A 12474-nucleotide genomic window follows, 5' to 3' on the forward strand; every position below is an offset into this window, starting at 1 on the left:
GACTTAAATCAATACCTTCAAGCGTTACAGAATCGTGTGACAAAAGTAGAGAATAATTACTTAGATGCTCCATTCTTCACAACTGATAGAGATTATATGTTTTCATGTATGGCGAGTAATGGTTTGCAAGAAACTCGTGAGGTAAATATTAATGAAGCATTAGAGACTATAATATATCATGTTAAACGGTTATTATCGATTGACCATGGAGTTCATTTTGACCCAAGGTCTACACTGTTCAATATACCAATGATTGAAAACAGTCAATTAACATTTAAAGAAGATACATTGTATAATGCTTTAAACGCAGCATTTGCTTATATATTAGGTCATGAACAAGTACAAAATAGTGGTATTGCAATATACTTAGATAAAGTTATGTTAAAGAAACCATTGACATTCACAGAAGATGGTCCAAAAGCAACTGGTATTGTTGGTGATGGAACATTATTGACGAAAGAATACTTAGCAAGTCATGTCGGAGAATTTTTCTCCACTAATGATAGCATCAGTACAACACCAGAAGTTATTTTATTGAAGAAACCAATCACATTTGATGTTAAAGGAAAGACAAAAGCAACTGGTATAGCTGGCGATGGAGTTCTTCTGACTAAGGAATACTTGAAGAAAAATATCAATGACTTCGTTGAAATTGTCAAAGATAAAGAATCTGGTCTTAAGTTCAACCCTTTATCATTCATCTTTGCCATAGCAAACGCCGGTGCTACTGCAGCCTCATGGATATCACTCCAGAGTCAAATAAATGCTCTTTGGGCTTTTGTTGAAAGTCAAGAAGGTATAGATACTGTTCTTGACACTCTGGGTAATCTTGGTCCAAATCATAAAGGAGGTTTTGTGGATGGAATAAAAAATTTAGTTGAAAAGACTAAAACAAGTTTCCAGAAGATAACTCATATAGAAAGATTCAGAAATGAAGGTTATATGGAACTTGAGAGTTTTGATGTGACTGGACCTTTGGAACCAATTCCAATGCCACGTGATGCTAATGATGAAGAAGAGAAAGATCCTGGACCAAAAACAATCATTTCTACGTTAAGTACTTTGTACCCTGATTTTGTGACCTTAGTGAAAGTTGCTAATACATCAAGAAAGAACAATAATATTAATATGTCTGGTACTGATGACCTTACTGATTATCTTTATCTCATTCTTGCTGAATTAGCGAAGAAAGTTGAGGAGAACAAAAATAATGGAGGAAGAACTGCACTTAAGATTGCAGACAAAGCTGACAAAAGTTATGTTGACGAAGAGATACGTAAAGTTGCATCTAAAGAATATACTTTATCACAGTCTGTCATACTTAAGACAATCAAAGGTCCAGAGAAAGATATGTACCCAGGTGATGGTACAACAGTTAAAGTTAATGAAAGAGTTTCATTCCCATCTGGTATTGATGCAAAAGAAGTATATATTAATGGTGAAAACATCAATACAACATTGATTCCTTTGAAAAATAATGAGTTCACTGAACCTTTGACAGTTAAATCAATTCGTTCAAGAGAAGACAAACCTGTTATAATCAATAAAATAAGAGCAGACGACATAATATTGAACTATACCCTTGGTTCAAGTGCACCTTTAGAGAATCCAAGTACAAGCGTAAAAGATACACTAAACTCCTTAAATAACAAATGTATGAACATTGAAGGTCATGTCAGAAACTTTGAAACACATGAACTACCAGCAATGTTAGATAAAAAAGCCGACAAAGAACATACACATAAATCCTTCACTACTGTTGCTATAGAAAGTATTGAAGGAACGGTTGAAGAAACTGGTGGGGATACATTATATTGTAAACCTCCTAACTTTCCACAAGGTTTAACATCGGATGACGACATAACGACGATGTTAAACATTAGATGTAAAGATGTTTATGTCATGAAGGATGAACATAATATTAAATTCACTGCTCAAGATTTATATGACAAGAAAGCAGACAAAACAGAGCTTCAAACATTAAAGACAGAAATACTTCAAACATTATATCCTGTTGGTTCTATTTATACGTCAATGAACTCAACAAATCCAGAAACAGTTCTGGGTTTTGGTACATGGCAGCAGATTGTAGACAAATTCTTATACTGTGCAAACTCTTCAAAGCAAACAGGAGGTTCGAAGAAAATTACTGAAGCAAACCTTCCACCGCACACTCATACAGGAACTACAAACACAACAGGTAGTCATTCACATTCAATAACAAAAAGAGGTTATACAAATCTTGCAGCAGGTTCGGATAGACAGGGAATGCATAGATATGATATTTCAAGTGACCCAGTAGATTCAAGCGCAGGTATTTTCTGTGGAACCACAGGAAATCATTCACACACTTTCACAACAAATCCAACAGGCTCGGGTGCAGATTATATGCCACCATTTATGACTGTATTCGCTTGGTTCAGAGCTGCTTAACTCAAGATCACGATCACAAACTGTTTCTCAGTATGAATGAGTAGCTCTATTTTTACATCATTACTGAAGTATTTCTTTTCTTCATCAATGACAGAAAGAATGTTTTCATCATCTTTTAAAGATCTTACCAAAGTTAGATCTTCATCAGAAAATCTCAAAGAAAGACTCATTTATGCACTAATAAAAATATAGCTAATTATTTTTTTATCTGAACTTTTTATCGGGTATATAAAGATGTCTGAACATCATATAAAGTTCTTTAAGATCCAACAGTTTGTAGATGAAGTGAAGAAGCAAAATAAAACAGCAAAGAGACTACTTATATGCTTACCACAAACATTATGTCAAGGAAAGTATGGTTATAGTGCAAGTCCGATCATGATCTTTGTCGATAAGCAGAAATACACAAATGAAGGTTTAGCTAATTTACTCAAGTTTGAAAAGATAGCTATAAACATTCCTGACCATTTCTCAGCGAGAATAAACCTTGACAAGACTAAAAGTTATTGTTTATATGTAGATCTCACGAAATCAACAAAGAGTAAAGACAAAGAATATAACCCAGTTGAACTTAAGACAATGGGTAAGAACTTACTCAAAGCTGCTATCAAACCTGTCGAAGAGATCGACATTGAGGATGAAGCAGAAGAAATAGATGTAGATCCTGATGCATTATAAACGATAAAGTTTATTTTTGGAGGAAGATGGTGTCAGACCCTTTAATCTGGTATGCTTGTTCTAGGTAATTGCAGAAACCTAGAAAGATTGTATTGGTCTGAGTTTCATATCTGTTCTCTCATCTCTCCATTGAAGCAAGTAAATTTTCATGAAGAGTTCGTCTGGATTCTCAGGTTTTGGTACACACTGATCGAAGATCTGTATGACCTCTTCATGACCGTACTCCCTATGGTCAGACATGAGTGTTAAGAAGAACATTTGCATCTTCGGACCAGGTTTAGCATCTATGCAACGAGTGGGTCTCATTGACATTTTTGTCACTTTTATTTGGTCGAATGGAAGGATTCGAGTTCATGCCACTTGACAGCAAAGAAGGTGCAGAAGAGGTTGTTGTTGCTGCATTCTATGCGAGCTCACACGTTGACGCATTCCGAACTTACCAGGATGACCTCGAAAAAGAAGGTCGAAAGCTTGGAAAGATCCAAATGTTGCTTGAGTTCTTCCGTGGAAACCTTGCACAGAAGTATGAGAAGAAAGAATAAACAACTAATTATTACTGAGCTTAGCTCATAAATGTAAGTTTTTACTCTGATCAGATCTTAGATCTCGTCGGGACAAGCGGAAAGGATAAAGTCCATGAGCTGGACTTTTGTCTTAGTGAGCGGTACTGCGGTCATGAGTAGTTCGCGCTTGTTTGAGCCACTTGGAACGCGACCCTTCCAATTCCTCATAGATCTCAAGGCAGAGATCGTGAAGAACTCAAGGACAAAGAGTCTTTGAGACTTGGTAAGGAATCCCTCATCATCTCTTTCATCCTGGAGGGTCTTTGTGGATGCAGTGGACTTGATCTCGTCTTCCTCGATCGGATCATTCTCATAATCTTCATCACCCTTCTTCCTAAACGTCATCTGCTCTCTCTTGTAGTCGTTCCTGAGAGCATTGAGTCCAGCTTCAAGATCTTGTGAGTTCTTTGCAGGTTTATTGAAAGTTTTCTTTTCCTGCATTTGCTGTATAAGCTGGGTTTGCTGTTGCATCATCTGCATCATCATTGCCATCATATCTAGTGTTGGTGATGCTGGAGCTGGTGTTGTACCATCTTGGGACATTCGGTCGTCGGTTATGTCTTTACAAAAGACTGCTTTACAAAAGACAGCTTTACAAAAGACAGCTTTACAAAAGACAGCTTTACAAAAGACAGCTTTACAAAAGACAGCTTTACAAAAGACTGCTTTACAAAAGACAGCTTTACAAAAGACGTCTTGACAAAAGACAGCTTTACAAAAGACTGCTTTACAAAAGCATTTTCTCACAAAATTGAATACTTTTGCTTTACAAAAGACGTCTTGACAAAAGATTGCTTTACAAAAGTCTGCTTTACAAAAGACGTCTTGACAAAAGATTGCTTTACAAAAGACTGCTTTACAAAAGACGTCTTGACAAAAGATTGCTTTACAAAAGTCTGCTTTACAAAAGATTGCTTTACAAAAGATTGCTTTACAAAAGTCTGCTTTACAAAAGACTGCTTTACAAAAGATTGCTTTACAAAAGCCATGACTGATCTTCATCCAATTTGTTTAATCGAACTTAATGAAGTAGTTTCTGCATATCTCCTGCATGTATTTGGAAACGAGAAGAGAAGACAACTCACCAAGGTTTCCAGACGTCAGATCCAAAGACTTGAAGCAACTGCAGGAGTAATCCTTAGCTTTGAAGAAGGATTAACCAATAAGAAAGATGTCATTGACTCCAAGCGTGAAAGCCTTGCTGCTTTCTTACGCAAACACCCATGGGTCGATGTTGATCTCCAAACTCCTTACCAAGGACTCGTTGAAACCTTCACGACCTACAGACAGCTCCTTGACAGACCTGAGCAGAACCTTCTGGTCGAACGTGATGGCACATTAAACCCTACAGACCAGAAGGTTGAGAAAGAAGAAGCTCAAGAGTAAACACATTCATTTACAAACGTCACTTTTTTTCATGAGCGTTCACGTGAAGATCAATGATGACAAATCGACCCATGGGAAGATATCATTGATGACATAGAGAATGACCTTGATGAAAACATGATGGGAGCTCAAACGTCAGTTAAGGTCAAACTTGGTGAAGTTCAAGAAAAGATCTCCGAGATCAATGCAAAAATATCTGCTCTTACAGAGGTTGACGTTTATTACAGAAGCTTGGAGAGAACTTTAAGCAAACTTGAACGTCAGAACCAAAGTCTCATAGTTGTGCTCCAGAAACTCAGTCTCATGCGTAAAGCATATAATGACTACCTACATGTAAGAGACTTACCTTCTTATTCTACTCCAGATCTCGACTTTTCCGATATAAGTCCAATCCTTATTGATACAACACTTACGATAGCAGGGATGCTTCCTACATATCCAGAATATGATAACTTACCTCAGCTCTTCGAGTATCTCAAGAAAAAGTTCATGATCTTATTATGCGAGACCATGAAAAGACGTCAAAATACCAGAACAGAACGAGAACAGAGCTTACTAATAGACTTATTATATAATACTAAAGAAATAAAGGAGTTTTTATTCTAACTTTGGTATTTTTGGGAAGAACTGATCTGGATCATATTTGTCAACCACAGGTTTTGGTATCAAAAGTCTCTCTGGTTCTTGGACGGCTGGTACTGGAAATGGTTCCTTTGGTTTCCTAGCTTTTGGGAGATCTAAAAATTTTCTTGGTCTCTTTCTTTTGTGTAAGTGTTGTCCATTTTTATCGACAACGAATGTGAGCTTTCCGTCGTCAAAGATGAATGTCGTCGCTTCTTCAGTTCCCTCATCAACTATTATCTTCTTGATCTTTCTCTTCTCCATTAACAGAAAAAGTGACATATATTACTTCATTATTTTTCTGAGTGTTAGGATTAATTAAACCTCTATCTATAACATGCTTTCTCATAGGAAATTTCTCTCCATATCTTTTTGTCAATATCTCTATAAGTTCTTCTGTATAAGATTTATCACTACTGAAGTAAATAGATGGATAATTAAGGACATCAAAGGTTTCTACAGTATCTTTAAGAGTCCATTCATCTCCATACTGTATAGAATAAGTATGGAAGTATGGAGGATCACATATAAAGAAAACATTGGGAAGATCTTTATACTCATTGAAGAGTATTCTCCAATCTTTATGAACAATAGTTAAACCTTCAAGATAGTCATCTATGTTTTCACCAAATAAGTTAGTATATCTGAGGTATAACACTTTCTTCATTAATGTGTCAAGATCATAGTATTTGTATGCTCCAGAATAGAGAAGACGTGAACATAATGTATCCCAGTCTATGTATGGAGCTTTACTTATAACTTCTCTGACGATCTCTTTCTGATCAGTAGGAATTTTCTCATCTGGCTTAACATTTATTCTCTCCTTAAGTTCCTTAAGTATTTCATTCGTGTCATGAATGTGTTTCAGTCTATCAACGTAGTTATCATAGTCGTTAGCTATGATCGTTGCTTTTGGGAACATAATATGCAACAGATGAGAGATATAGAGAGAACCACCAAATAGGTCAACGAAGACATAATCCCCTTTGATGTCTTTGAGTATGTCGATAAGATCTTTCCTGATCTTCGACTTATTACCTATGAAAGGTAAAGGAGGTTTGGTAAAAATCATTTATATGGTAATAAAAATAAGTGTTTACTTGAGACAATAACCTCTGTTGAGTTTGTAGAACAAGATCAGAAGTACGATCAAGTTCAAAACAACACAAATGGCTAGGATTGCGTTACCAACAATCTTTGTCTTTTCCCAGCAAGACTTCTTCTTTGGTTCATGTGCTGCTTCGACATCACTGTATGGCTCGGACATTAACTTAAAAAGTGTCATGACCACTTCATTTTTGATGAAGTCAACAGCTTATGTCCACTTCCTCCCACAAGCACTTGAGAGGAACAAGAGAAGGTCATCATTGACTACCTTCAAGCCACTGAGAAGCTCCAAAAGCTTCAAGATCTCCGCGAAGAGTTCAAGTCCCGCTTGAAACAGGAGAACTTACTACAGGAATACATGCTCATTTTGTACCCATTACTAGATGGCTCCCATTTACCATCAGAGTACACTGCAGCTCTTGATGCACTCAAAGATCTTCGCGATCACCGTCCGATCGGTAAAGAAGCCTTCGAGCTCACCATTGAGCAAGCCATCCTCGCCAAGTACAATGCAAAGAAGCGGATGCTCGAAGCTCTTGATAAGATCAAGGAGTACGTCGAAACGTTCTAAAATAATTACTTGAGTAAACAATAAGTTTTATTGAGTAAGTCTTGAAACATTTGTGCTTTTGTTCTTGTTTGAACAACCATATTTAACATTAGATAAAAAATTTTTTGGTTAAACAATAACATACTTAAGACATAAATTATACCTACTTATTAACTCAGTATATTGTGCATTATATGCATACTTAAACTCTTGAGCAATATTGTTCTCATCAATGATTCTGATCTGAGCTATTTTTTGAGAAAGGTGGTGGAATACCACAACATGTGATGTCTGGGTCCAGTAGGTCTATTTCACACTTGAACCCAGTCATTCTGTGAACAACTTCTTCCAAGTCTGGCTTAGGTAGTAAGATCTGATCTTTGCTCACTAAGTTAGAAAAGAGCTCTTTGTCTTGGTCTAGAAGTATCTTCTGGTATATACTAAGTAAATACTCTTCTACACCAATCCTCGATGAAGTCTCCACAGATCTCGATGAGGTCAGGTTGGAAGTTAATGGACTTAAAGGAGGAGGATACATTGGTGCTTCTGAGTTCGTAGTTGTTTCCTCTTTTTTATCTCTGTTGGAGCATCACTTACTGTACCAGATGGATATAGTTCTTATCACAATGTTATTAGTTGTTCTTGAATCAACATTGCTTGTTGGTTCAATTGGAAGATTAGCTGCACCATAAAGAATTGACTTCGATCTCATTTGTTATGAGTAAAAATGTTTATTCTCATATAAATGACGAACATTAACCCAGAGAACAACACAGAATATACTGCAACAGGAGTTTTACAATGATCTAGATCAGATCGTCCAACTCAAAGCCCCAAGAATTACCTCCTTCAAAAAAGTATCCTTCAAACACAATCTGCTCGGTTTGTGACGACTTCCCGTAAAAGGTTTAGTGTCAAAAGCAGACTCTGACCCATTAGCTAACGATCATAACTAAAGTCAGACTATTACCACTTAACTGTAGCAATACTTATGCAAACATGGCGTTTTCCACTGCTTGTAAGACTCTACCTAAAACGTTGACTCATTAATCTGGACTTCGTTATCTTTCAAGGTTTCTCACGCTATGACAATTGAAAACTCATCTTGGAATAACAGTCATGTTATAACAATTACCTTTTTGAAGAAAAAAAAAAAATTTTTTTTTTCAGAGGGGGGAAAGCATAAAAGTCTCTTCATCTCTCCTCTCATACCTCAGATTTCATATCCATGGACTAATACCATTAAGCCAAAAAACATTCCATGGAACGACCAACATTGTTTTAAAGTTTAACCTTCAATGACTGATGGTTAAAACAAAATTCCATGCATCCTGTCGCATTTCTGTTAATATTTTTGCTTCATTCATATCATCACCTTCCCCATCCGTTTTAGCTTTGAGGATATGTGTTAGAATAGCTGTTCTTTAAATGAAGGCTTTTCACCTTTGAGAAGCATAAACCTTCTATAACTCTCTCTTGCATTTGACTTTATTGTTTGTAACCTCCTGAGCATCATTGACATAAAATTTTTTTATTTAGGTTCCCACCCTTTGTTCATTATTCCTGCTTCGTTTCCTTGTAATTTTCTTGTACTTCCCTCTAGCTCTTTGTTAAAACAGTAGTCTCTAGCATCTTTATACACAGCTCCTGTCTCCAGTGAATTCAACAATATTTTCATTCGTTTACTTTACTATTTCAAAACCCCTCTGGTCGAGCTATATCTGTTCATTTCATACAATATAAAAAGGTTTTTATTCTATTATGAACATGAGAAGCAAAATCCACTTTCTTAGCTGGTTGCCGTTAAGTTCCAATTGAACAACCATCAAAATGTTGACTCACGAACGGACAAAAGCAATATGGTCATAAAGAACACTGATAGTTTCAGAGGTGTTTGAAAGTGAAAAAGAAGCCAAGAACTTTAAGTCGGCGACCTTCGGTCTTGGGCATGGCGCCGTGAATTTATAACTTCAGCTTCCAATACGCTAACGCCTACATTGCAATGTTAAGTTAGAGTACTCCACCACTTGACCAAATTTCTTTCCAAAGAAAGAAAGCCAACGGACAAACCCTGTAGCACCAAATGCTTCAACAAAATCCTTCAGATAACGTAGACATTTACCTTTTCAGTTATTACCAAACCCAAATTTTACTTCAAAAGACGATTTTAAGAAGCTTTGACAAATCTTATAAAGGTAAGCACGATGACCATAAGTCACATTCTAATACAAATATCGAGGAACCTTGAAATGTTATTTCTCCACGAATATACAGGGAAACAACTGTGTCATTGGACTATCTCGCCGGCTAGATCGACCATGCTGTGGTCAAAACTCCGACTATTCATATAAATATGGTAAACATCCCGCATTCATGTGTAAACACGAGGAACACAGGAGTTGAGTTTAAGCTATAAATATTCGAGAGAGATTTACAAAATATCTTTACTTAACGTATAAGCACGTTGCTTGAAATATCTGTTTTAGTAAATTAAAGCAGTCAGGGAAGGCTCTTTTGAGCCCATCTTGGTCGCTATTGCCGCCGTCAGTCAAAAAATTCAAGTTAGCAATTTTAATATCGTCGCAAAATCTCTCAACCAGACGACCTCATTCTGCAAACACTATCTTCATAACTGTCAAAGTCCTACATATGCCTTGCGCGCCCTTTGACGCTTGGTAGTCTGTTCCCGATGCACTAATCAATATATAGGTTCGTCGCGCGAGCAGCCTCAAATTCCTGCCCTTGATGACCCTAATCATTTTTCATCAACCAACAAAAAGTTCCATGACCTAATTACATAACATTCATACTTAATTGTTTAGGCTCTGAGTTCTCTTGTAAGCTGTTGCATTTAATATTATTCTTAAAAAGTCAATTCAACAGTGCTATCGCACTGGGGCCTTCAGTCTACAGGCTCTCCTTGAAATCAACAGTCTGATTGCATGTTCTTTCAAATTACTGGACTAATGCGAACCCATACGCTAAATGAGTGCCATGACAGAACGTTTTGGAATGAACCATTGAATGACGCAAACAGAAGGATTTATATTCTACTGAACCTTTACTATTAACTCCTGAAATAACCTGTGACATTAGCTATTTTTGACTAATCGACACAAACAATATACCATAAATAACGTATGAACAGATATTCATCTCAATCGTCTTGTCAACAACTTTTCAAAGGAAATGTCATATGGTATGCTCCCAGAAGAAGTTGTACTCTATGACTCTATTCTTGGATCTTGAACTCTTTCTTGCTACTGAACTCAATGTTCCTCAGAAGAGAGTTCGACATCTATGTTGTCAATAGTTTCTTCATTTATGAGAGTACTCATGACTCCAGCAATTTATCTATTCTGTACTCGGCTCTGTTAGGAAATGTTACAAAACACTTCTTTGTCATCTATTTCAAACTCCACAAGAAATCTGTTTCATCTGTTAACAAAAGTTGCGATAGTATTGAAGTCAACAACTCTGAAAGCAAGCGCTCATTCTGAACCTAGTTTGTTTGAGCTTTACTGTCCCGTATTCGTTGGGTCTGTACTTTGCAAATAGAACAACATTTTATTTCTCAATTAAAATATGACTATTGCGCATATGCGTATGAAACAAAGGAAGCAAGAAAGAGCATAGCATGAACTATGTAAACGAAAACTCAACTTAACCATTGAAGGCAATGATTTAGTCATTGACGATGGAAAACAACTAAAAAAAGTCATTGATTTCGATACTTTAACACTTATGACCCATCATTACAACAACAAGGTTCATCATAAATGATGGAACGGTGCAATATATAAATTCGTACAGTAGATGCCTCATTAGTGAAAGTATTAAATTGTTCTCATTGAATTGTTAAAGAGCTTTCCGATTTTGACGACAACATTAAATGGCTAAAGAATTTAGTTAATGATGAAAACAAAATTCCTCGGCGTTGCTGGTAGCAGTAATGATGTACACCTTATGACCAATTAGAATATTAATAACGAACATAAAGATGACTGAAGAGACAGAGAAGGGTGACACCGGACCTCAAGGACCACAAGGAATACAAGGAATACAAGGAATATCAAGGAACTACAAGGACCTCAAGCGAAAACGGTTTGATGAAAAGGATGGAAAGGATGGAAAAACTGCTAAAATCATGGATTATGGACCTTATATAATACTGGTTTAAACAGCTGCTTCATATGGAGTTCTTCATACCAAATCGGAAAGATATGCGGACTTGGAAGAAGTTTTAAATGACGTTAAAAATGCTTTGAACTTCATTTCAAATGGTTCGGATACTATAAAACTTTATCTGGTTGGATGCAAGAAACAAGGAGTCAAATAGATACTGTAAGACGTATAGCAAACAATGCACGTACGGGATTGGATACTTTACGACAAGCACAAAATAACACTAAAGGAAGCAAAAATGATATTCTTGCTCAGTCTCAGACATGCATGAAAGATTGGTTAAAGGTATTGACAAATCTTTAAAAAATCACAGTCAGTCTATTGCTGACTACAAGAAAAGTATAGATTTTACATATGTCTATGGACGTACATGATGGAAGCATAAGGAACTTACTTAAATGCTAACAATAACTTACCAGGAACTATTAAAGCATTATAAAGTCCTTGTAAAACCCGGTGCCTTCAAACATTTAGGTCTTTGAGAGCAAGAGCATTGAATAGTCAATAGAGATGCAGAAACTCCAACAGAACCTACAGAAGAACTGAAACAACAGAAACCTCCAAAAGAACCACCAAAACCCAACAGCTAATGAATATTGTTCGAGAATATTTTCCAAGGTACCTGCTTTCTCATTGCATAACATTCAAGAAATACTAAGAAAGCAGACTTGACTTAGAGATGATTGAAAGTTTGTATATCTTTCGTTCCAGTTGTCAAATAGCAAGAACTTTTGAGACAGATATGCTTAATGTATGACAACATCTCTGAGTTCACAAGATATGATGACGACCATGACGCCGAACATGGTGAAGAGAGAAGTTTTACAAACATCCATTAGGAACAGGAGAAGGTTTAACTCAAAGTCTCCTTATTGACACCAAAGATGGCGAAGTGGACGTTCTTCAAGAAGCTGAAGAAAAAATACTTCTTCGGGAGGTGGTGTAGGGCAT

General features: G+C 36.5%; 1 protein-coding gene and 2 pseudogenes across 3 annotated transcripts, besides 1 other annotated feature; 2 read left to right on the forward strand and 1 right to left on the reverse strand.

Annotated features, from left to right (window-relative positions):
- Positions 1–12474: part of a mobile genetic element that runs on past both edges of the window.
- TVAGG3_0974660 lies at positions 3699–4217 on the reverse strand (annotated as a pseudogene). The gene has a single exon. A coding segment is annotated over exon 1 (519 nt).
- TVAGG3_0974670 (uncharacterized protein) lies at positions 4662–5060 on the forward strand (the record flags this gene model as incomplete). The annotated part of the gene is made up of 1 exon (XM_001294985.2): positions 4662–5060. One exon carries the CDS (start codon positions 4662–4664, stop codon positions 5058–5060), a length of 399 nt encoding a protein of 132 aa, XP_001294986.2.
- Positions 5092–5666, forward strand: TVAGG3_0974680 (annotated as a pseudogene). The gene has a single exon. A coding segment is annotated over exon 1 (575 nt).

Source organism: Trichomonas vaginalis, chromosome I (genome assembly GCF_026262505.1).
Source record: "Trichomonas vaginalis G3 chromosome I, whole genome shotgun sequence".
Taxonomy (NCBI): domain Eukaryota; phylum Parabasalia; order Trichomonadida; family Trichomonadidae; genus Trichomonas; species Trichomonas vaginalis.